This window comes from Aquarana catesbeiana, linkage group LG07, assembly GCF_042186555.1.
Source record: "Aquarana catesbeiana isolate 2022-GZ linkage group LG07, ASM4218655v1, whole genome shotgun sequence".
NCBI lineage: Eukaryota > Metazoa > Chordata > Amphibia > Anura > Ranidae > Aquarana > Aquarana catesbeiana.
In genome coordinates, this window is record NC_133330.1 from 302,837,025 (window position 1) to 302,864,196 (window position 27,172).

The following is a 27,172-nucleotide window of genomic DNA, read 5'->3' on the forward strand; positions in this document are numbered from 1 at the left end:
GTCTTCCAGCATGACAATGACCAAAAACACACCGCCAAGGCAACAAAAGAGTGGCTCAAGCAGAAGCACATTAAGGTCCTGGAGTGGCCTAGTCAGTCTGCAGAACTTAATCCTATAGAAAACTTATGGAGGGAGCCCAAACTTTGAGTTGCCAAGTGACAGCCAAGAAACCTTAAGGATTTAGAGAAGATCTGTAAAGAAGAGTGGACCAAAATCCCTCCTGAGATGTGTGCAAACCTTGTAACCAACTACAAGAAATGTTTTACCTCTGTGCTTGCCAACAAGAGTTTCTCTACCAAGTACAATGTCATGTTTTGCTTGGGGATCATATATATATATATATATACACTTATAAATATTGATATATACTGTATATATTATTATTATTTGTTTTTGGGTAAAGTACATTGGTTCTTTAACAAATCCCTATTATCTGTTTCTAGACTGGAGTCTGGTCCTATGCCATATGCAATAACTATGAATCCAGCCAAGCCTTAGGTCTGGTAGTGACATCCAAAGCTGCAAATGCTAATAAGCCACCAATCTCTGTAGATGTTCACATGAACAAGGAAACAAATAATTACCCTACTCCAATGATTGTGTATGCATCAGTAAGCCAAGGTCTACTGCCAGTGAAGGGGGCAAATGTCACTGCCATCATCACATCAGAAAAAGGCAACCTGATTTTGCTTGAACTTCTGGACAATGGAGCAGGTGATTTCTATACCTTTATACCTTTAGCCAAAGCCATACCAGCATACAGGGTAATTTCAAGACACTAGTGGACCCAGGACATTTTGCTATGGAATACCTCACCTTGTTCCCATTTTGTGAACTATGTGCTTTTTTCTCATATAATCTTTTTATTTAATTTCCTGCATTTAGTAATCTTTTTAATTTTTTTCATCCTTCACATTGCTTTGCAATTCTGGCCCAGGCCACTTTTCATATTTTACTGGATGCAATGCGTGATCTCTATACAAAAGGATCCTAGAAAATGGTCACTAAAGACCCATTCACACCTGTGCATTGCAGCAATGTGCATGTTATCACAACATATGGCAACACACCTGCTCTATGTGCAGTGTATTGTGATGCCATTCATTGTACACTATAGCACAAAATGCAAAAAAATAAGAAGAGATATATACACACACACACACTTTGAACAGATCTCGCCTTACTTTCTGCTGTATCTATAGGGCAGGAAGTGAAAAAAAAATTAGGGCCTTAACCCTTGCCTACTCTATCCAAAACTGATAAAAAAATGTTTTGACTTTAGATATGGTATATTTACTTCAAGGCTTGGTTCACATATATATGTGTGCGGCACACAGCATGTGATTCGCGCAGGAATCGCACTGCATTTCTGTGTAAATCACATGCAAATGTCTATGCATTTATTTGAATGGCTCAAATCACACCGCATCTGCATAAAATAGGTGCAGGACCCTTATTTTCCCCGCACTGGAATCAGATTACATGAGTGTTCACACCTATACGATCCGATATTGTCAATCGTACTGCGTTTTGTGAAGTCATTAACTTAAAGGGGTTGTAAAGGTAAACATTTTTTCACCTTAATGCATTATATGCATTAAGGTGAAAAAACTTTTGACAATACCGCCGCCCCCAGCCCCCCCGTTTTACTTACCTGACACCTCGAATCTCCGCTGCTCGTTCCCGTCATCTCTATTGCAGCTCAGCCTGGTCGCTGATTGGCTGCAGTGGATGGATTGAAAGCAGCGCAGCCATTGGCTCGCGCTGCTGTCAATCACATCCGATGACACGGCGCGCCGGGGGGCGGGGCCGAGTGATACAGTGAGCGGCTATAGCCGCCGGCTGTATCACGGGAGCGCGCCCGCAATAACTAACCACCATGCGAGGGAGCTCGCATTAAGGTGGTTCGTTCTTGCGGGAAGGAGCTGAAACAGCCGCCGAGGGACCCCAGAAGAGCAGGTTCGGGGCCACTCTGTGCAGAACGAGCTGCACAGTGAAGGTAAGTATGACATGTTAGTTATTTTAAAAAAAAAATAAAATTACCTTTACAACCCCTTTAACAGTGACACCTGCTGCGGTTTGCATGAACGCTGTGTGATTTCAATGCAGTGCACAGTATTCAACGCGTTTCCCAGACTGCATATATGTGAACCAAGCCTAAATTAGCACGAGCAGAGAACAGTAGTTAATAGTGGACTCTGTGCTACCAAGGCAGGAATTTTAGTTTAAAATGACTGACAGGTTTGCTTTAAGAGTTGTACAGCTAAACCACTGGTTCTAGCAAGCTTCTAAACTCAAATATACTACTTATCAATGGCAAGTTGCTGTTCTTATCATGCAAATATTGTCATGTTCAGCACTGATGACATAGCCGGTGTTTTTTTGGGTAGACTAGAGTTGTATGCCAGATTTCCATAATTTCTCTTTATTGTTCCTTTCTGCATTTCCAGTGCATTGTTGCCTTATGCTTTTCTAATTTTTTATTGCAAAGGGGCTGATATAGCAAAGGATGACGGCATTTACTCCAAGTATTTCTTTACATTCCCTGTAAATGGGAGATACAATGTGAAAGTATGGGTGGAAGGGGAAGATGGTGGATGCAGACTGACATATCCCAGAGGCCGTGCTCTCTACTTACAAGGCTTCGTGGAAAGTGGTGAGACATTTGTGGCAATTAGAAAGTAAGACAGAAAAAAAAAAAAGATTCTTCATTTATTTATACTTGTGTCTTTTTTATTATTATTTGAAATAAAAATATAATAGTACAAACCCCAAGGGGCCTCTTGCTATAAAACAATATATAAATCAACTTTATATAGGTAATCTGGTTCATGCACAGTGAATGTGTACAGCAAGTATGACAGAAGTGCAACAGTCACTCCAGTCTTCATTAGTCCCTTTAAAGAAAAATTTTACTTTGCAAAAAAAAAAGGATATTCTTTTGAATGGCTGACAGAGTCTGCTTAGCCACACTCTGAAAAGTGATCCACTATAGATCATTTTAGAAGAATGAACAAGTTTAAACTTAGCCTTACGGTAAGTAATAGTCCCAATGTAGTGTAGTTTTAAAGTGCTTGCAAACCTGTACATTGTAAAACAAACAAAGCATATCCCCGTATAGTGTGTACTGTATACCTGCCTCAATCATCAGTATCTAGTATGAATCCAGGTCCTTGCCTCCGTCTTCTGCAAACTGAATCTGTCGCTTCTGGCAGTTTTTTCAATCACCAGGCATTTCACGGTTCTCGCTGATCTCCCCCTGGTAAATAAACGCATACGTGATTTGTATTATGTTGGGCTCGACTGTAACTTTCCCCAGCTGCTGTGGCTGCGAAAGAAGTTGATGGAGCATGATCTGTGCTCTATTAGCTTCAGTGGAGGGCAGGGGAGACATCAGGGGTCTAATAGAAATAGAGACTCTGTTATTACAGTTTGCTATCACATAGGGGGCTACTGGCACCCTATGTGTTAGCAAAGTTAAGTGTAAAACAAAAAAATAAAATAAAAGTAGCATAAAAAGTGTTTTAAAAACCCTTGCCTCCAGGTACATGATGCATGTGGCAGGTTTGCCTACTTACAAAAATGATTGGGCTAAACATATTACCCATCACCAAGAACATCAGAGCGAGAGCAATAATTCTAGGGCCATGCTGTGCTATTAACCACTTGCTGACCACGCTATAGCCGAATGACGGTCACAGCGAGGCCAGCCAGTTCTGGGAAGGCTTTACATGATGTCCTCCCGTGATCGCATCCACTGGACACAGCTGATCACAGATCAGCAGCTCTTTACCGCGTGATCAGCTGTGGCCAATTACAACTGATCACGCTGTAAACACAAGCTGGTTATTGGCATTCCTTTCCGGACGCTGACAGGGTGAGGAGAGGAGAGCCAATAACTGGCTTGTGTAAAAGGGACATTGACACTGGTTATCAGGGCACTGATGATCCGTGTGCTGATTATCAGTGCAGTCCCAACAGTGCCCACCAGTGCCGCCTATTAGTGCCTACCAGTGCTGCCAATCAGTGCCCACCAGTGCTGCCAATCAGTGCCCACCAGTGCAGCCTCATCAATGCACATCGGTGAGGGAGAAAAATTACCTGTTTGCAAAATTTTATAGCAGACTATGAAAAAAAATGTTTTCAATATTTTCGGTCTGTTTTTTGTTTATTTAGCAAAGAATATAAAAAAAAACAGTGGTGATTAAATACCATCAAAATGAAGCTCTATTTATGTGAAAAAAAGTGATAAAAAGTTCATATGGGTACAGTGTTGTATGACCGTGCAATTGTCATTCAAAGTGCAAAAAGCTGAAAGCTGAAAATTGGCCTGGGCAGGAAGTGGATGAAAGTGCCCAGTAGGCAAGTGGTAATGCAGCTACCTTTTATTTTATGACCTGTGTTCCGCATGCCTCTTCACATCTACTGTAGCTGATATTTTATTTAACAGTTCTATTGTAGGGATTTTTTTATTTCAGTGCAATTGGGATTCACATGATTTCAGGTGTCTAATAATTGTAAGAACATCTGGCATTTTCACAAATTTGTGGTTTTCAGCTTTTGGTATGTTCTTATAGGTAAAGTTGTTATGAAACCATCAGATTCTCTAGGCGATGAGGTTCTACCTGCACTGGGAAGATTCAAACAAGCCGTCAGTGGCTGCTTTTTCACGGTGTCTGGTGTAGCTGATGTAGCTGATGTAGGTGATATCCATCCACCGGCAAAAATTACAGACTTGGAAACTCAGATTAAAGGCAACAGAGTTATCTTATCATGGACTGCAACCGGAGATGATATGGACCAGGGAACTGGTATGTTACTTTCTTTATGGATTATTTACTATGGGAAATCATTAAATCATCTTTTGTTTATGTGCTGATAGCGAATTAAGCTGTAGGTACTATGTATGGTGACTGATAACTACTTAACTGATGTGAAAATTCAGCAGTATAAGAAGCACCTTTTCTTTCAGTGCTCAGTTTTGGATTATCCATTAGAGGATTAGTCTTCATTTCCTTTTTCCTCTCAGAAAAGTTGGATTTGGTGTGAGATTCAAGTCTGGTAGTATCGAGCACAGGACAGGTTCCAGTGCTGCTAGCAGTGGCGTAGCGTGGGTTGTCAGCACCCGGGGCAAGGCAAGTAATTTGCGCCCCCCCCCCCCCCAACCTGCGGACTTTTAGCTATCCCTGAGTCCCTTCAAATACAATAGTACTGACCTACCTGATTCCTATACTGACCACTACACTGAGAACTACACTGTCCACTACACTACATTGTCCACTACACTGACCACTATACTATACTCGCCACCATACTACACTGACCACTATACTAAACTGTCCACTATACTGACCACTATACTACACTGTCCACTATACTACATTACACTGTCCACTATACTACACTACACTTGACCACCATACTACACTGACCACTATACTAAACTGTCCACTATACTGACCACTATACTACACTGTCCACTATACTACATTACACTGTCCACTATACTACACTACACTTAACCACCATACTACACTGACCACTATACTAAACTGTCCACTATACTGACCACTATACTATACTACACTACACTGTCCACTATACTACACTATACTGACCACCATACTACACTGTCCACTATACTACACTACACTGACCACCATACTACACTGACCACCATACTACACTACACTGACCACCATACTACACTGACCACCATACTACACTGTCCACCATACTAGGTGGGCACTGCACAGCAATTTATATGATGGGCACTGCACATGACATGGTGGGCACTGCATGACACAGCACATTACATGGTGGGTACAGCGCATTACATGGCACAGCACATGACGTGGTGGGCACAGCACATTACATGGTGGGCACTGAATGGCACATAACATTACATGGTGGGCACAACACATTACATGGTGGGCACTGCATGGCATAGCACGTTTCATGGTGGGAAATGCAACTGCACATTACATGTTAGGAACTGCACATGACATGGTGGGCACTGTTGAACAGCACAGCACATTACACAGTGGGCACAACACACTACATGCTGGGCACAGCACATGGCAGGGTGGGCACAGCATAGCACATGACATGGTGGGAAGTGCACATGACATGGTGGGTGCTGCACATTACACGGTGGGCACTGCACATTACATGGTGGGATCACTGTATGGCACAGCACATGACATGGTGGACACTGCAAATTACATAGCGGGCATTGCAAGGCACAGCCATGACATGGTGGGCATTGCACATGACATGGTTGGCACTGGATGGCACATCACATGACATGGTGGGCACTGCACGTTACATGGTGGGCAATGCAAGGCACAGCATGACATAGTGGGCACTGCACATCACATGAAGGGCAATGTAATGCACAGCACATGACATGGTCAGCACAGCGCATTACATGGTGGGCACTGCAATGTACAGCAAATGACATACTGGACACAGCACATTTCATGGGGGGCACTGCAAGGCACATGACATGGTGGGCACAGTGCATTACATGGTGGGCACTGAATGGCACATAACATTACATGGTGGGCACAACACATTACATGGTGGGCACTGCATGGCATAGCACGTTTCATGGTGGGAAATGCAACTGCACATTACATGTTAGGAACTGCACATGACATGGTGGGCACTGCAAGGCACAGCATGACATAGTGGGCACTGCACATCACATGAAGGGCAATGCAATGCACAGCACATGACATTGTTCAGCACAGCACATTACATGGTGGGCACTGCAACGTACAGCAAATGACATACTGGACACAGCACATTACATGGGGGGCACTGCAAGGCACATGACATGGTGGGCACAGCACATTACATGGGGGGCACTGCAAGGCACATGACATGACATGGTGGGCACAGCACATTACATGGGGGCACTGCAAGGCACATGACATGACATTGTGGGCACAGCACATTACATGGGGACACTGCAAGGCACATGACATGGTGGGCACAGCACATTACATGGGGGGGCACTGCAAGGCACATGACATGACATGACATGGTGGGCACAGCACATTACATGGGGGGCACTGCAATGCACATGACATGGTGGGCACAGCACATTACATAGGGGCACTGCAATGCACATGACATGGTGGGCACAGAACATTACATGGGGGCACTGCAATGCACATGACATGGTGGGCACAGAACATTACATGGGGGGCACTGCAAGGCACATGACAGGACATGGTGGGCACAGCACATTACATGGGGGGCACTGCAAGGCACATGACATGCGGGGCACAGCACTTTACATAGTGGGCACTGCAATGCACATGACATGACATGGTGGGCACAGCACATTACATGGGGGCACTGCAATGCACATGACATGGTGTGCACAGAACATTACATGGGGGCACTGCAATGCACATGACATGGTGGGCACAGAACATTACATGGGGGGCACTGCAAGGCACATGACAGGACATGGTGGGCACAGCACATTACATGGGGGGCACTGCAAGGCACATGACACGGTGGGCACTGGGCACAAGAGAGCACATTACATGGGGGAAGCAGCAGTCTGTCCCCTAGCACAATAATTACACAACATCCCCCTAACAAATGTACTGACCTTATCATAACAGTATGGGAGATGTCCTTCCTCCCGGGCTCCTGCTGGTTAGGAGAACATCAGCGCCCCTCCCCCAGACACTGAGGATCTGTGTGTGTGTGTAACAGATCCTGTGATAGGGGTCAGTCATCGGCAGAGACAGGACTCGGCTGCACTGACTTGTCTCCTCCAATACTGTCCACTACACTGCCCCCCATAGTGACACTACACTGCCCCCCATAGTGACACTACACTGCCCCCCATAGTGACACTACACTGCCCCCCATAGTGACACTACACTGCCCCCCATAGTGACACTACACTGCCCCCCATAGTGACACTACACTGCCCCCCATAGTGACACTACACTGCCCCCCATAGTGACACTACACTGACCTCCATAGTGACACTACACTGCCCCCCATAGTGACACTACACTGCCCCCCATAGTGACACTACACTGACCTCCATAGTGACACTACACTGACCTCCATAGTGACACTACACTGACCTCCATACTATACTAAACTACATTGTCCTGCCTACAGTCTCTCTCTCTTGCCCCCCTCCCCCTCCCAGTAACAAGACTCTCACTTACCTTCTTCTCCTGGCTGCATCGATCTGGATGAGGAGGAGAACACAGCGGCGGCTAACTTTCTTCTCTCCCCTGCGCTCTGCTTGCTGCCATGTTCAGTATCCAGCGCCCTGTGATTGGGTGTATGGGGGTCATGTGCGGAGGCGGGGCGCCTCACATGACCCCCATACACCCAATCACAGGGCGCCGGACACTGAACATGGCGGCCGGAGCCCGGGGACACAAAATTAGAAATTAGGAGGAGGCAGCCAGTGACACATACTGGCGCCCCCCTAAATATCGCGCCCGGGGCCACGGCACCCCCTGCACCCCCCACGCTACGCCACTGGCTGCTAGGGTTTAAAGGCCACAGATATACTTTAAAGTCGCACTGAAGTCTACTTTTAAAAAGTCTGTTTCTCTAAATCTCCATTTTTTATTTTTTTTGCTGCTGTGATTCAACTTCCTGTTAAAGGATGTTCATTCGCCATGGTCCCACTGTATGAAGGAACATGTTCACTCCTGCGATGGACTTGGGACTATGGAGAATAGGATTTGCAGTGTGCATAGAGCAGCACACATGACTGCAACCCTATGTGCACTGCTCATTCCAAACAAACAACAGTAAGGGGCAAAAGGAGAGATTTGTGATTAAATCACAAATGATTAAAAGTTACCATCATGTTGTGTCTCTTTACTGATACGTGATTAACTGATGGCACATAGTGTTACATAGTCAGTGTGCAACTATACTGATCTGTATGTCCTTAACTTTACTGCATACAGGGGAAATAGAAAAGGGAAAGGGGAAGAACAAACAAAGATTCTATACCAAAGTATAGTAGAAACGTCCATTAATATTTTAAATCAGCTACCATGGCTCAGTAGTCAATTCCTAAAATGGGAACCGCCTTGCCACTCCTAAAGGTAAAGTTTTGCCCCAACAGCCAAAAATTCACATTTGTAGTAGTCTGTCCTTCACCAAGTGGATTGGACCTAGTCCAGCCAAGGTTGCCACAAGGAGTAGAATTTTATAAAAACATTCCTATGTTGGTAAGTGAGTTTTTCGCGTACCAATGTGCTGTTTACCACGTCTACCCATTGTTTCCCCGTTGGTACCTGTGGAGTTATCCAGTGCCGTGCAATCATTTTGCATGCTATGTACAATAGAGGCAATACTGCAGTATGGCAGTTCGGCAAAAGTGTATCTCCAAGACACCGAACAAGCAAATAACTGGATCATGTGGCAGTGGAAATTTAGTGGACATAGTGCCAGTAACAAAATAATTTTGGGCATTTCCACAGCATATGCAACAAATCACCATTATGTCTGCTACATTTTGGGCATAGTGGCCAGGGCCGGGACAAGGGGTGGGCAGGAGGGGCGGCTGCCCTGGGTGCAATGGTTTATTGCAGGGATGGGGGCGCCCTGACCCTAACCCCAGGGGAAGGGGGGGGCGCAGTTTGGTATCTTTGCCCTGAGTGCTGGATGAGCTTGTCCCAGCATTGATAGTGGCGTATCTCTGAGTCCCCACTTATGAAGTAGAGATTGCGTCCTGTATACTCTGTGTATTAAGAATAGGTGTGATAATCTATGTGATGCTGAAACTGACACCAAGGAGGCGGAGGTCAGGCATAGGTCCCATGTTTCCCCGTCTATAGATCCCAGATCTTTTTCCCACCCTCTTCTGCAGGGAAGTTTGGAAGCATCATGTGTGGATTGTAATAATCTAGAACAGGAGGCATCCGAAGATATTCCTGTCCCCGCAGAGGGCTCAATCTGCTTGTGTGTTTGACTCTGCTCTTAAGGGGGTCCACCCGCTCTGGTAAGGGTTCCCACTTATAGACTTCCTTTCTTCAGATTGAGTCCCGTCTTCCTTTTTCCATTTAAATTTTATCCTCAGTGAATGATGATGGACATTGGAATACACAACCCTAGAGGATTTTGCTGTTCATCTATATTCATCTCTCTATATATCAATTAATTTATGCACTCATCACCATTTGAGTTTAATTGAGCATATGGACATTTGTTTGAATGATCATCATTGCAATATTTTTCACTTTCAGTCTGTGTCACTTTAAATGTGATTGCTTTACTTTTAGCGCAACTTAATTTTATACCAATAATCTAGAATAAACTCTCGAAGATCATTCCTCTCCTATCCTCCATCAGCACATCTGTCGTCAGGGGATGTGTCGTTGATGCGAGCAAAGATATTCTATTCTCACTCTGAATGGCGTGCCTAAGCTGCAGATACTTATAAAATTGGGCTCTAGGGAGGGCGTACTCCTCTTGTAGTTCTATAAAGGATTTAAATGTGGTGCCGTTGAACAGCTGGGAGATGTATCGAACGTCCGCCCTCTCCCAGAACTGAAAGTCCTTAAGTTTGAGCAGTTCTTTGTATTATTTGTTCCTCCAGTGGGGGGTAAATGAACAAAATCCCCTGATATTCAGAATGGCTCTAGTATATTTCCATAAAGTGTTTAATAGGAGTATTGTGGGGAGTGTTTGTGATAGATTTGAGAATCCTGCCTCTAAGTGGGACAGTGCCGGAATTAAGGAACCATCTGCTACCAATAAAGACCTGATGGGGTCTGTTACATCTTCGCAACCCCAGTTAACTAAGTGTTGGATTTGGGAGGCCACAAAGTAGAATCTAGCGTGCGGAACTGCCAATCCACCTTGATCTTTGGCAAATTGCAATGTGTATAAGCTGATACGTTCTATTTTATTATCCCATATTAAAGCTCTGAACTGAGAATCTATTTGGGCAAACCAAATTATGTGGTATCCATATGGGAGCATTATGGAATATATATAAAAGTTGCAGAGCCCATACCATTTTAATTAGATTGGCCCTCCCAGTGGCTGACAGTGGAAGTTTGGTCCATGCCGAACATTTGGTCCCAAATTTGCGGAGCAAAGGAACCAGATTTAGTGTAATGTATTGACTTGGGTCTTGAGTCACTTGTATATTCCAAGGTATGGGAATTCAGTGACCGTTTGTACATCCACTGCACAGTCGGGTAAGGATCGTGACAATGGATCTAGGGGCATGAGCACGGATTTATTCCAATTAATGTTGAACCCTGACAAACCTCTGAAGTCAGCTATTAGTCGCATCACATTCCTCAAAGAACTGTCAGTGTCCCCCAGATAAATCAGAGTGTCATCCGCATATAAGGAGATGGCCTCTTTTTGGGTACCCCGAAAAAAACCTAAGATATTTTGTGAGGCTCTGACATGGATGGCCAAGGGCTCCAGGGCCATGGCAAACAGCAGGAGTGAAAGTGAGCACCCCTGCCATGTGCCCCTGAAAAGCCTAAAGGGTTGCAATATGGCGATATTTGCATTCTTGCTGAAGGAGTGGTATATAGCAGTTGTACCCATCTGAGGAAGGAGGGGCCTACCCCAAATCTTGTCAATACTTCCCATAAATAGGACCATTCAACGCTGTTGAACGCTTTAGCCACGTCTAAAGAGAAGATGACCCTATTACCGGGGTTGTCAGTAGGTAATTGTAAGTTTAAAAATAGTCTGCATAGGTTTTGGAATGTGGATGTGGATCTCATCAGTAGGATAACCAGACTGGTCTTTATGGATAACTTTTTGGATGCATTTGGCTAACCTATTAGCCAGTACCCTAGCCAGAAGTTTGACGTCAAATGTAAGTAGCGAGATAGGTCTGTATGAGTGAGAGGGCCTCCTTTCCTGGTTTTAAGAGGACGACTATAAGCGCTTCACTGAAGTTTCCCTGTTTCAAATGCCTTATTGTAGACTTGAAGGAGAGTCAGAATTAATTGTGCGGTATATCGCTTGTAGACTTCGGACGACAAGCCATCGGCTCCAGGCGCCCATCCATTTTGTGTATGCGCCAAAGCTACGAGGAGCTCATCCTCAGTCAATGGGGCATTGAGCAAGCTTGCGTCTGAATTGGACAAACGTGGTATAGGGTATCTAAGAAGGAATGGAGGTCATCAGATGAAGGTTGAACTTTGGATGTATAGACAGCCTGAAAAAAATCCTTAAATATGTTCATAATAGCTTTAGTGGAATAGCAAGGTGTGCCCTGTGCATCTGCCACCACCACTATATGGGAGGGGGGTTGTTGTGTTTTAGCCAGTAGGGCTAGCATATGGCCCATATTTTCTCCCTATTCAAAGTGCTTTTGCTGTAGAAAGAACCTTTTATTTTCTGCTAGGTGTAGTAATAGTTGCCTGAGCATTGATTGTGAAGCTAACCATGCTCCCTTGGAATCATCAGTGGGATCAGCCACATATGTTGCTTCAGTTCTTTGTGCCTCTGATATAACCAACTTTTCCCACTCCTTGGTCTTTGTCTTTATGCGAGATATCAATCTAATAAGCTGTCCACGTAAGTAGGCCTTAGCTGTATCCCATACATTGGCTATATCTGTAGTTCCTATGTTATGTCTAAAAAAGGAGGTCAATAGATCCGGGGTCTGATCAGGGTCTGGTAGGAGTGACAACCAGAAAGGGGTTTAACTTCCATAGCGTTTTGCTCCGATCTGCAGGACAGTCCCCCTATCGAGGCAGATTGACATGAGTACACCCGGGCGTCTGGTTGTGCATCCTCCAAATGTCTGTAAGGCCCATCTCCAGGAGAAGGTGGGCAAAAGGTGTAGGCCCCTGTTTTTGTAAACCACCACTGACTTGAGCAGAGAGTTTGTCTTTCCCGTAGTCTATGTAATTGTTAAAGTCCCCTAGGGCCAAGACCGGTATGCCAGGAAAGCGGGGTTACAAAATCAGCCAGTAATGTAAGGAGACGAGCCGAAAACGGTAAAGGAATGTACAACCCTGCTAATATATATTTTGTCCCATAAAGGAAGCACAATATAAATACATAGCGACCATAAGGGTCAGTTTTAACTTCCATGCAGGAAAATTGTGTAGCCCTTCGAATCAGGACACTCACTCCCCTCGAATACACAGAGTATGTGGCGTGGAACTGGTGACAAAACTGTCTTTGGGCAAATAGAGGAGTAGAAGTCGGGGGGAGATCAGTCTCCTGTACACAAATCACATCTGCATTTAAACACTTGATCATGCAGAGCACAGCCAATCGTTTAACCGGGTTGTTTAAGCCCCGGGCATTCCAGGACATTACTCTGGTTAGTTTAGACATAGCATTAGTATTACAGTAAAATCAGAAATAGATCCTATAAGTGGTGTACAGCCCAATTCCAGGGCAAGGGGATAGCATACAGTCAAGCGATTATACCCACGAGAAGAAGCGGTCTTCAAGTTCAGTAAACGATCCATTGGAGGTGGGAGTGAAGCATCAAAGTGGAATGTAGGAACAACAAAAAAAAAGAGCCATGGTAAAAAACTCAAAAAAATTATAAAACATAAAGTACCTGGCCAACAGGGCCGTATAACCTTGCCATAGATTGGCTAGGGGTCTATGCCATACCATCCTGGGGGCAGTGGAAGTGCACTCCAGTGTCATACAACTTCTCAAAAGTGAGAACGAAAGCCATAGCCTTTAAACAAAACTTATGGCAAACACAATGGACTCCGCCTTGACATGGATGTCAGTGGACAAGATGAAGCGTGTATTCATCTCGACTATAATACCTTTCATGATGGGGCAGGACGCCTGTTGCGGGCCTCAGGGAGCGATTGTTCTTCCCGGTCCAGCCATTGTGTAACTGCAAACAGTGTATCAAAGAATTGGACCGAGCCCAGCGCCTCGACCCACAGGCGAGCTGGGTATAACATAGCATAATTTAATTCTAGATCTCTGAGGCATCGTTTTACATCTATGAATTTAGCTCTTTGTTTCTACAGGTCTGCTGAGAAATCTGAAAAAAAGAGATATCTGGGCATTATCAATCTTCAGAGCTGCAGGTCTGGTTCTGGCATTGTAAAGGATCGCATTTCTATCCTTATAATGAAGCAGTTTGAACAGGAATGGTCGCAGTGGGGCTCCTGGCTGTGGAGGCCTAGCCAGGCCCTGTGCGCCCTGTCCACTGAAAACATTGGGGAGAACACCTCTTTGCCGAAGATTGTAGTGAGCCATTTTTCAATAAATTCAACAGGATTCTTGCCTTCCACTCTCTCAGGTAGACCTACGGCTCTCACATTATTATGTCTCATCCTGCTCTCTAAATCTTCTAAACGAGAGGTGTGCTGTGCTGTGAGGTGAGTATTGTAAGTTAGGTCCCGTTGCATGGGTGCCATATCATCCTTAATGGAACTCACTCTCCCCTCTAGAGCTGATGTTCTCTCCCTCAGCTTTTGGGTGTCTTGCTGCAAAAAAGTAATCTCCGTTTTGACCCCCTTTATCTCAGTGGTAAGGGCAGCTATGGATAGGTTACAGGTATTCACCGCTGTGGAAATGTCCCGTAGTGTGGGTTTACCCACGGCATCCGGAGCGGTGGGGTCAGGGGGCCTAGCAAAAATATCCCCTGGAGTGCTCACTGTGTCCCAGTCAAATCCCGTGCCGTTGTTATCCCCCAGCGGTACTGTGTCATCTGCTTCCGATAGGCCCCCTGACGAGTCTTTCGGATTGCCAGCAGATGCTGTGGGGTCTGTGGATAGCCGCATGGAGAACAGCTTTTCAGCTGCCTCTCTGTGTTTGTCCTTAGCAGACTGTTGGAAGAGGGGTCCATTTTGGACCATGAGGTCTCGGGACCTGGTCGCGTTCTGTCGCTTTGTGGATGCCATTGAGTGTGTCTTGGCCAGACAAGGATAGTACCGTATTCTGCTGATTGTCCAATAGCCGTTATGCTGTAGCCGGTATGTTGTATAGAGTGTCCTCAGGATAACAGAGTGGATTCTCTGCGGAGAGAACTGAATATGCGTCCGGCTACATCCACTGCCTGGCCACGCCCCCGGGTTATTTTTGTTTAGTGACACTTTAAAATGCCCATTCCCCCAGCAAGTCCTCAAAGTCTAACATTCTTCTGTTCTCATTCCTGCAAAGTATTCTCTGTGTGCCCAGCAGGGAGATAGAGGCAGCAATGAAATTCTAACAGGAGAGCTAATATTCTCTTAAAGCTAGAATGGTTGCTCCCTGTGTTCCCACTGGGGGCATCTATCCTCATTGGCTATTCTGTCTGACAACCATCAAGTAAACAGGAAGTGGAAAGATTTTCCCTTTCCCTTTCTGTTCTGTCAAATAGGCAAGCAGGGGCAGCAAAACAAAGTTAGAAGAGGTCCTAACCCTTCCACACTATTAAAAGTCTGAGCTGGAGTTAGATATTATATTATTAATTTATAATAATAATAATAATAATAATATGCACTTCAAATAAGTTAAACATACACATGAGCATTCTAAAGCTGATGCTGGGTAAGTGGAATTACTTTTTTATTTTCATATAACTGTAGAACATTTACTAGTAAATAAACAAATAAGTCAATTTTAGGCCAACAAGTATTCAAATCTAATTTAATTTAATTTAAAACAGTTGTAACCCTAAGAAAAAAAAATATCCTGTTCCTTTAAAGCACGAAACTATGGCCCTCCAGTTGTTCAGGAACTACAATTCCCATCATGCCTAGTCATGTCTGTGAATGTCAGAGTTTTACAATGCCTCATGGGACAAGTAGTTCTGCAACAGCTGGAGGTCCATGGTTTAAAGATCCCCGATATACAGCATAGTGCTTGCGCAGAGTCATTTGTCCCTCTCTATGCTGTAAAATACCTGGTTGATCCTGCCTGTTCCTGTGCCCCCCGTGTGTACTGACCACGGTAATCATGGCTGGTGATCCATGATACCGTGGTCAGTTTACATGCCTCCGTCATCCCACTGTCTCTCCCTCTCCCCCTCCCTCCCTGCCAACTATTGAGTCAGTGCCGATCTGCTTCCCACCCCTTCCCTCCTGCTGCTATTCTGTGTAAAATAACTGTGTAATTACTAGAATTCTCTGTTATATGCAGCTATATTGCACAGTGTCTTTGTTTTATAAAAATTATGCAGATCAATACCTTATTGCAGAGCGCATGACCGCCCGCTGCTCTCCTCCCGCCTGACTTCAGAGGGGAATCTCAGCCCCTCCCGTTGTACTCCTCAGATCGGGGAAGGAGAGCAGTGGGACATTCACATGTCCACACAGCGGCGCTCTGAAATAAGGTATTGTGCTGCATAAAAAAAAATAAAGACACTGTGCAACATAGCTTCATATAACAGAGGGGATTCTAGTAATTACACAAAGTGAGTTTACAACCACTTTATACATTTTTCTACTGGAGCATTTTTTTTATATTTAGCACACACATTAAAATCTGCATTTTGTGCAAGAAATTACTTTAAATCCCCAAACAATTATACATTTTCTGACAGCAGAAACACTGTAAAATAAAATCATGGCTGTTGCATTGTTATGTTGCACAATATTTATGTAACTGTTTATCAAATGCATATTTTCAAGGAAAAATATTGTGTAAATATAATATAGTACCTATTTTTTGGTATAAAATAGATTAGGCAGCTCACTTTTACCTGAAAGTCAGTTGCCGGCTATAAAAATGAATACCAAGCACATGGTTACAGCAGCAGCCATGAGCTTGTCATAACCCCTTATATATAAGGACATTTAGAAATAAACCTTGGTAGACAAGGGGTTAATTGTAATTTGAGTATTTTGGCAGTTCAAAAGCTATTAGCGGGCTTGGTTGGGATTATTTGATTGTTTTTTTTTCCCTTTTTTCCAGCTCAGAGTTATGAATTAAGAATGAACAAGAACATAAAAGAACTCAGGGACAACTTTGAAGGCTCTACCGTGTTGAACATTTCAAGTATTACCCCAAGCCCAGCAGGAACAAGAGAAGAATTTCAATTCAGTCCAGACCTTCATACAGAAAATGGGACAGTCTTATATTTTGCTCTAATTGCAGTTGATAAAAACCTCCTAAAATCAGCCATATCCAACATAGCACAAGCGGCTTTCCTACCCCCCGCAAAGCCAAGATCCACTGCTCTGCCAGTCACTAAATGTTCCACTCTCAAACCTAAATCTTGCACCACTATCAAATTTATTGAGGAATGTGACCCAACAACCAACCCAAAACAGCCCATCACATGTCCACCTAAACCCTCCCCAAAGTGTCCCACTCCAGGACAAACAACAGACTGAGCCAACGCCAAACCCATCCCCTATACAACACTTCCATGAGTTAAAGCATCATTCCAGAAAAATAAAAAATACTTTAATTTTTACTTCTGGATAGAGTAGAAGTGTTAGTATGTTATACAATACAAGGTCCAACTAGAGTGCCAAACTAGTTAGATTTCAAAAAAGTTTCTTTATAAATTAAAACTGAGGTGACTATAGAAAGGGCACTATGTGGGTCCATAGACACACAGAGCATGACTCATCTCGACCCCCCGCTCCCTCCTCCCTGGCCTTGATTGACAGCAGCTGGAGCCAATGGCTCCCGCTGCAGTCTCTGAGTCTGAAGAGGGAGAGAGCTGGGAGAGCAGCTGTTCTCGTGCACTGCACTGGGTCGAGTTGGGGCTCAGGTAAGTTTGGGGGGGGGGGCTTGGGGGGGTAGCTGGACTCAGAAGGTTTTTTACCATAATTCAGAGAATGCATTAGGGTAAAAAACCTTCGGCCTTTAGAAAAACGTGCTATCCATTGTACCACTTTGGTTGTGTGGCCACTGTGGTTGAGCAGTCATTCTACCAATTGACTTCTGTTCAAGCACCCTGAACAAAAAAAACAAAAAAAACTTAAGCATATATAGCCAACTTAAGTATCATTTGCTTTGCAGTGAGCTCTTTATTTTATCTGTTGAAAACAACACAGTCTTCTAGCTCTTCTCTTTAGATAATTCTCTACCTTCCCTCTGAAAACCGATCCATGGTGGATCCCTTTTCAGAGTGTGAGAGTGTGGTTTGTAGGCATTCAGGAGGCTATACTGCCACCTCTTAAACAAATTATTATTTTTTTTTCACCAAACTAGGGTCTTGAACCGCACCACAACTGCAGGCTGAGCATTTGGCTCATAGTTGCAGCCCCCTCCCATTGAGTTCAAAACCATAAATTTGCCGTAGCTGTGAAACAAGCATCACAGTTGCAACATTTGTATAGCTTCCTCCGGATGTATGTTATCTTTTAGGTAGGTAATCGGCCACTCGAATAAACGAAACCTAACTTCTTTATCCAGTGTCCTCTTTTATCTCTCAATTAAAAGACAAGGATGCGGTCTCCTGCCACATTTAGGTTCTCTTGCAATCTCTTTCACTGAAAGAAACTACCTTAACTTGCTTCCATTTTATCTAAATAATGGCTGGCATATCATAAAGAATGTTCTTTCACAGTTCCTGCTAGTTATGGGTTTGTGATCTCTTTAAGAACTGCTTTTTATTATTGCAGAGAAACATATTCTAATGCTTCCAGATAAAGTAGCGGTGAATGAGGCATTGCAAATGTAGTGATAAAGATGCAGATCACAAATGGGTCCCTGGGACATTAGTCATTCCTAATTATAAGTTCAGGTCTTTATCAACATGTGCATTTCAATGGTAAAATACTAATGTATTGGAAAAAAATCATCATGATAATAGTCTGGAGTTTCTTTTTAACCTCCCTGGCGGTATGATTATTTCAGATTTTTGGTGCTGAAAGCGGTACCATTATTTTGCATGGAAATTTGGCGTTTTATATTTTAGGCCTGTAATTCTTAGGAATAACTCACTTAAATCTGTCCAAACAAGAGTCTAGTAGACATCCGGGTATGATGAAGTTTGAAACACTAAATCATAAATTATAATATAATAAATAACTATAAATAAATATAAGAAATAATAATATAATAATAATAAAATGATTCAATAATGTAATCAAATCAAAAATACTGAAATTTGCTCAGTTGCAGAATTGTCGCTGTCATCACTTTGATGACGGATTTTCCCACAAATCACTATCGCTCAATTCTGCGAGTGATTCTAATTTATTATCGCTGTTTTCTAGCTGGTCTAAACCTGCTTTTGATGTAAAGGAACGGTTTTGGTTGCTATGGACAATCTCCAGTTTCCAAACAAAAAGAACAGTTTTTAGAATATAAAACTGCATGCAGGGCACTGGAGAAACCACTAGGGACAAACGGGAGGTGAAATAATGTGATACAGTAATGTAATCTGTAAGAATACAGTGTACTGTATATGTATTGTGTGTTTTACTTTTTGAATTTGGTGCCGTTCTCCGTCCCCGTGCGTCACAACGCTCGCAGGGAACGGAGCCCGGGCACAGTGATAGATCAAGCGGAGAACGGCTCACTCACACAGCGGGGAGACATCGCAGGATCCAGGGGAAAAGATAAGTAAGCTCTTCCTGGATCCTGCGATGCGATCCCGAGTCTGGCTCAGGGTTATCGCTTTTGGTACTGAAAATCCACCCCAAGCCAGACTTGGGAATACCGCCAGGGAGGTTAAAGCGCCCTGAACTGAAATTTTACTGATGTGAATTTGGCAAGATGAATCACCCATTAGCTTCCTATATCTCTTGGAGACACTGGCCTCAGAGCTATGCCTGTCTCCCTCTTCCTGTTGATTTCTCAGGTTTTTTTTTGTTTTGCATTACATTAAGCCTGGGTTCACACTATTGTGAACACAGACATCACACATGATTCACACCACATTGCTGTGCAGATCACATGCGATGTCTGTGCAATGCGAATTCAGCCGTACTGTTTGTATGGCTGAACTTGAATTGGATTTGCAAGAAAATGGTGCAGGAACCTTTTTTCCCCTACACTGGAATTGGATTGCATGGGTATTTCACACCCATGTGATCCAATTCCTGTCCAAATTCACAGTCCGCACTGTGATTGGTTAACCAATCTGGGGGTGTCATTACCTTTGTATTGACACCCGCAGCGGTTTGCAGAGGGCAGTGTGAACTGCCTGCAAGGGAGATGCAACCGGATCTGGAATCGTGCTGGTTCGTTCCCGCATCACAATAGTGTGAACCCGGGCAAAATGCAGAAAGAGAAAAGAGACTACATAGCAGAAGGAGGAACACCCAGAAACTCTAGAAGAGAGATATGAGAATTGGATTCCTTTGAGAGATATGAAACCGATGGCTGATTGACTGATATGACCTTTTATGTGGGCTGACCTTAAACTTCACTTTAAATATATAAGTACAGTTTGTATAGACATTGTGATTTTCATCAAAATCAACATAAATCTCATTTTTGTTACCTTTTTTATTACCATAGATCTGCTGTCTATAATCTCCCACACTGATGATTGGGAAAATAAATCTAAAGTTAAGCTGGTAAACTTAGTTATGCTGAAATGTGTCTGGTATTTCTTTACAGAATAAGTGCACCTTCATGTTACAAGTTAAAACTATTCAGCTCCTTATGTCTTATAAGTTTATTTCTACAACCCTAAAATCATCGGTTATGTATGCAACGTGTCTTCTATGTAGTGTCATGAGACATATTATCTAAGAGAAGCCATCCTTGATATTCCTCTCTGACATCAAATCAGGTGCCTGTGGAACGTACACATTTAAAGTATGCCTACTTTACATAACTTAATATACAGATGAGAAAACAGAAGAAAGTCTGAACTGACAAAGACTTTTTTGACTACAGCAGTCTTTTATGACTCTAATGCCCCGTACACACGGTCGGACTTTGTTCGGACATTCCGACAACAAAATCCTAGGATTTTTTCCGACAGATGTTGGCTCAAACTTGTCTTGCATACACACGGTCACACAAAGTTGTCGGAAAATATGATCGTTCTGAACGCGGTGACGTAAAACACGTACGTCGGGACTATAAACGGGGCAGTGGCCAATAGCTTTCATCTCTTTATTTATTCTGAGCATGCGTGGCACTTTGTCCGTCGGATTTGTGTACACACGATCGGAATTTCCGACAACGGATTTTGTTGTCGGAAAATTTTATCTCCTGCTCTCCAACTTTGTGTGTCGGAAAATCCGATGGAAAATGTCCGATGGAGCCCACACACGGTCGGAATTTCCGACAACACGCTCCGATCGGACATTTTCCATCGGAAAATCCGACCGTGTGTACGGAGCATTAAAGTGGTTGTAAAGTCAGAAGGTTTTTTACCTTTTTTTTTTTTTGTAATCTGTATTTTATTATTATTATGCTAAAAGCATACAGTATCCAGTATCTCACAAAAGTGAGTACACCGCTCGCATTTTTGTAAATATTTTATTCTATCTTTTCATGAGACAACACTGAAGAAATGACACTTTGCTACAATGTAGTGAGTGTACAGCTTTTATAACAGTGTAAATTTGCTGTCCCATCAAAATAAATCAACACACAGCCATTAATGTCTAAACTGCTGGCAACAAAAGCGAGTTCACCCCTAAGTGAAAATGTCCAAATTGGGCCAAAAGTGTCAATATTTTGTGTGGCCACCATTATTTTCCAGCACTGCCTTAACCCTCTTGGGCATGGAGTTCACCAGAGCTTCACAGGTTGCCACTGGAGTCCTCCTCCACTCCTCCATGATGACATCACGGAACTGGTGGATGTTAGAGACCTTGCGCTCCTCCACCTTTCGTCTGAGGATGCTCCACAGATGCTCAATAGGGTTTAGGTCTGCAGAAATGCTTGGCCAGGTCATCACCTTTACCCTCAGCTTCTTTAGCAAGGCAGTGGTTGTCTTGGAGGTGTGTTTGGGGTCCTTATGTTGGAATACTGCCCTGCGGCCCAGTCTCTGAAGGGAGGGGATCATGCTCTGCTTCAGTATGTCTAAGTACATGTTGGCATTCATTGTTCCCTCAATGAACTGTAGCTCCCCCGTGCCTGCAGGACACATGCAACCCCAGTCCATGACACTCCCACCACCATGCTTGACTGTAGGCAAGACAAACTTGTCTTTGTACTCCTCACCTGGTTGCCACCACACACGCTTGAAACCATCTGAACCAAATAAGTTTATCTTGGTCTCATCAAACAACAGGACTTGGTTCCAGTAATCCATGTCCTTAGTCTGCTTGTCTTCAAACTGTTTGCAAGCTTCCTTGTGTATCATCTTTAGAAGAGGCTTCCTTCTGGGACGACAGCCATGCAGACCAATTTGATGCAGCGTGCAGCGTATGGTCTGAGCACTGACAGGCTGACCTCCCCCCCCACCCCTTCAACCTCTGAAGCAATGCTGGCAGCACTCATACGTCTATTTCCCAAAGACAACCTCTGGATATGATGCCGAGGCCAGTTCTGAGTGCGACCTGTATTGTTAAAACCGCTGTATGGTCTTGGCCACCGTGCTGCAGCTCAGTTTCAGGGTCTTGGCAATCTTCTTATAGCCTAGGCCATCTTTATGTAGAGCAACAATTCTTTTTTCCCAATTCTTTTTTCAGATCCTCAGAGAGTTCCTCCGCCTCCATGATATTGTTAACCATTTTTATCTACTCGGCCTGACCAGGCACCTGGGATTTTTTCCATTAGATCGGGATGAGGCAGTGAGCAGCATTAAGAAGGTGCAGCAGTATACTTTTCCTGTAGTAACAAATTTGAAAGGATGGCACATGTAGCAAGAACCGCATGGGGGAATCTGGGACATCAATATCAAGAATCAACTTAGTTAGGGTCCAAATGTCCTGCCAGAAGGGTTGTATCTTGTGGCACTCCCACCACACATGGAGGTAAGTACCACGCTGGTCACAGTCCCTCCAACACAGATCAGTAAAATCTTAGCCAGCCTAGTGCGGACCCTATACCAGCGGGTCAACAGCTTAAAGCTGTTCCCTTGCATTTTTGTGTCCACAATGCTGGTATGGGTCAGGCAGAACAAGTTGGGTTTCTGAAAAATTGTGTTGCAGGTCTCTCTCCCACTCTCGAATATAGAAGGGCTTCACAACAGGTTCCCTAGACTGAAGGACTTTACACAGCATCGAGATAAAATGAGGTATCGGGTCTTTCCCCCCATAGAAAATGTCTCAAACTCAGTCAGTGTAGATGGTGAGCGAATCCTAGGGGACTGGAGATGCATGAAATGGTGAAGCTGCCTATAATTCCAAGTGTCCAGTGGGAAACGCCCATATTGCTCTCTCAGGACACAGAGAGAGAGAGAGAGACCCTTGCTCCTGGATAAACCTACCAGGGTGCACCTCCCTGTCAGCCGTCCATGCCCTAAAAAAGGATAAACATTCTCCTAGTTCAAACCAAGGGAATCCTCTAAAGGTGGCTAAAGGGGAAATTGGTGGCAAAAACAAACCCTAAAGGTTTTTTTTTTATCTTAATGCATTCTAATGCATTCCTCATTGGTTGAGAAAGCAGCGTGGCACCATGGGCTCCCGCTGCTGTCAATTACAGTCAGTCAGCAAATTAGGAGAGAAAGGGGGCAGGGCCAGGCCATGGCTCCTTGTCTGAATGGACATGCGGAGCTGCGGCTCGGCTCAGGTGCCCCCATAGCAAGCTGCTTGCTGTGGGACCAATCAACAGGAGGGAGGGGCCAGGAGCACCGAAGAGGGACCCGAGGAGAGGAGGGTCTGGGCTGCTCTGTGCAAAACCACTGCACAGGACAGGTAAGTATAACAAGTTTGTTATTTTTAACTAAGGAAAAAAAAAAAACAAGACTTTAGTATCAGGCTAAAGTGGCTTAGTAGTTAGCACTTTTGCCTTATAGCACTGGGGACCTCGGTTTGTTTCCCTGTCAGGACACTAACTGCATGGTCTTCTCCCTGTGCTTGCATGGGTTTCCTCCCACTCTCTAAAGCTCTGTTACCCAACATAAGGCCTGGTGTGTCTCCCCTTGTAGCCTGCGAGCTATTTGGCGCCAGTTAGATAGCAGAGTGAGCAGAATGGAGTTCTAGGTGCTGGAGTTTACACTGCTCCAAAAAATTAAAGGAACACATTTTAATCAGAGTATAGAATCAAGTCAATTAAACTCCTGGGATACTGATCTGGTCAGTTAAGTAGCAGAGGGTTGTTAATCAGTTTCAGCTGCATTGGTCTTATTAAAATAAACAACAGGTGCACTAGATGGGCAACAATGAGACCATCTCCAAAACAAGAATGGTTTTACAGGTGGAGGCCACTGAAATTTTTTTCCCTACTCATGTTTTCTGACTGTTTTTCACTAGTTTTGCATTTGGCTAGGGTCAGTGTCACTACTGGTAGCATGAGGCGATAGAAACAAACAAAATTGCGCTTAGAAAGATTAAATATTAGTGAAAAAGCAAAAAATGTGAATAGAAATAGAATGACTCCTTTATGCAAGTGTCATAAAATAAATAAAGTAAAGTTCAATAAGCTGCAGTTATAAGTGGGGCCCACCAACAGAAAAAATAAAAACAAGTAAACCGCGCTAAATATGAGTCCAATTGACATTCAGTGAAATTAGATTCAATTAAGTCCAGAATAATGCAATAAATTCTTCTAGGTGATGAAGTGAAGAAAAAACAACTGTGTGGTGAACTGCTTACCAGAACGTAAGCCAAGTCGGACAGATGGCTTAAAACCCAGCCTGGGCCTTTAAGAGCACTCCAAGATGGGCAGAATCCGTCACGCTCAGAAGATCGACTGGAAAAAGCCAAAAACGAAACTGTAGCGGAGTCACCGCGATCCCGTCCTGGCAGGCTCTTCACAGGCTCAGATGTGTGTCAAACTCAAGTAAAAACTTTGCTTCCTCTCTGGCCACAGCACCGGTCCCTGCCAGATCGGACGGCGCACTCCTGTGCTCCCTCTCATCCATCTAAGGCACTACAATGACAAAGCCTATGCTTTCCCTCTTATGGATACTTGATGCTACATTTTTTTGAGAGGTTCCAGGCTGTGGCCGACTGCTGTCTCCAACTCAATTCAGATATCTTATACCCATGATCAAATTGTGATCATTTGCATTACAATCACTACTGATAGGTTTATGCAACCTTACCTTACCCAATTGAATCTCTAGCTCCTGAGGAAGCGTTCTGCATAACGCGAAACATGTAGAGCAACTAGAGAATATCTCACCGTGGATTACTAAACCTGCTGCACTTTGTCTGCCACAATTGTGTACCTATCTACTGTTCAATACCCAGGGGAAGTATTTCTCCTATATATGGACTAAATGATATATGTATACATTTATAACCTTCTTTATGTTATACAAATATGCAGGTTAGGACTCTCACGGTGTATGATTATTAGGGTCCACATCTAGCCTGAATTGTTTTTAATTAATCTATGTGTGTCCATTGTCTTTTATAATTTTCCAATAAAATACCTTTATCTAATTTATTTTTTGTAGTCTAACACTATTGTGCCTCCAAAGTCCCATGCCTAGAGTTTTTCTTTTATCTATAATCCTCTGTAGGGTTGATCATTTTCATCTCCATCAAACGATGTGGGATCCTTTCATTTCTAGTACATTACCAATCCATATCAGTATAGAAATCCAGCATAATATTTTTCCCCATTGAGATCTTATGTGTTTTCAAAGTGTTCCTTTAATTTTTTTGAGCAGTGTGTGTAATATACCACAAAGTGCACAAATACGGCCCAAACGCACCGCTCAGTGCTAAGAATGAATGATCCTCTAAGGTGAGGAATATCAAGGTTATAGCTTATAATCTCAGATCTTAAAATTTTCTGCTACTGAAAAATAAAACAAATATAAAACAAATGGCGATTAAAACAGTCCAAAATATCATGCGACTTTAAACCACCATAGCGGCGCTCATGTCAATCTATATGCTTATGACATGCTCTTATATATTTCCTCATAAAAGTAAACGAAAAAGTCCCATGAAGTGGTTTCAGGTGAGTGAATCAGATTTTTTAGGTGATGAAAGTTCATAAATTCGTACACCACACAACCAGGCTTGTCATCACGTGAGAAGAAACTCGTCCCTTTGGGGTTAAACTCACCAGAAATCTGATAAAATCAAGCGTCACAAGTATATCTTTTTGTTGCCACTTCTCGGGAATATCCACTGACTCTGTTAGTATTCCTAATAGGTATGGGCAGCTACAATAAACCAGGATAATGTAAGAAAATTAAAAAAACACATAGCGTAATCCCGTTTCGATTTACTTTATTGAAGCCAAGTAGACCCCCTTACAGGTTAAACGTAAAAGATAAAGAAATTAATGAAGCATTAAAAGCAAACCGTAGCATTGCCACCGATCGCCAGTTACAGGGAGACATCAGTGTCAAAAGGACCTCCAAGCTTGGCTGCTTCCTGGTGTTCCCAGATGTTGGTGACCCGCAAACATCACTTCCGGCTATCGTGGAGATCACGCACCTCAGCCCCAATGTGATAGTCATAAAAAAAGCTTAATACAATAAAAAAGTAAAGAACCTCAAACCCCTGTACAAGCACCTAGGACATGTTCTTGGGTAAAGTAGTGTTTGGGTAAAACATATTGGATATCACCGTGCTTGCTGGCATGAGAGAAAGAATTCTAGGGCCCTTATTCATGGTTAACTCCAAACCAATATGCTCCACTTATTATGCCGCGTAGAGTCCGCCGGACAATCTGACCGTGTGTAGGCTCCGGCTTTTCCCAAAAGCCCGCCGGACCTAGATTTGAAACATGTTTTAAATCTTTCCGTCTGACTCAGTTTCTGGCGGAAAGTCCGCTCGTCTGTGTGCTGGTCCGACGGAAAGCCTGCTCGTCTGTATGCTGGTCCAACGGACCAGATACGATGCAAGGGCAGGGTATTGCATTTCGCGCTCACTACAATAGGAAAAACAAATTTTCCTATTGCGGCGAGCGCGGGGCATACCAGGCCCTTAGGTCTGGTATGGATTATAAAGGGAACCCCCTACGCCGAAAAAACGGTGTGGGGTCCCCCCTAAGACCCATACCAGACCCCGATCCGAGCACGCAGCCCGGCCGGTTAGGAAAGGGGGTGTGGACGAGCGAGCGCCCCCCCCCCCCTGAACCGTACCAGGCCGCATGCCCTCAACATGGGGGGGTGCTTTGGGGGAGGGGCCCCCCACCCCAAAGCACCTTGTCCCCATGTTGATGAGGACAAGGGCCTCTTCCCGACAACCCTGGCCGTTGGCTGTCGGGGTCTGAGGGC

General features: G+C 43.9%; 1 protein-coding gene across 1 annotated transcript in view; it reads left to right on the forward strand.

Moving 5' to 3' along the window:
* The window catches only part of LOC141103706 (calcium-activated chloride channel regulator 1-like), a 61,301-nt gene extending 40,854 nt beyond the window's left edge, over positions 1-20,447 (forward strand). Inside the window, exons 11-14 of the mRNA XM_073593599.1 lie at positions 444-714; positions 2,492-2,656; positions 4,578-4,811; positions 16,870-20,447. Coding sequence (XP_073449700.1) covers positions 444-714; positions 2,492-2,656; positions 4,578-4,811; positions 16,870-17,291 — 1,092 coding nt within the window. The 3' untranslated portion in view covers positions 17,292-20,447. The remainder of the gene's footprint in view (positions 1-443; positions 715-2,491; positions 2,657-4,577; positions 4,812-16,869) is intronic.
* Positions 20,448-27,172: the final 6,725 nt, after the last annotated feature.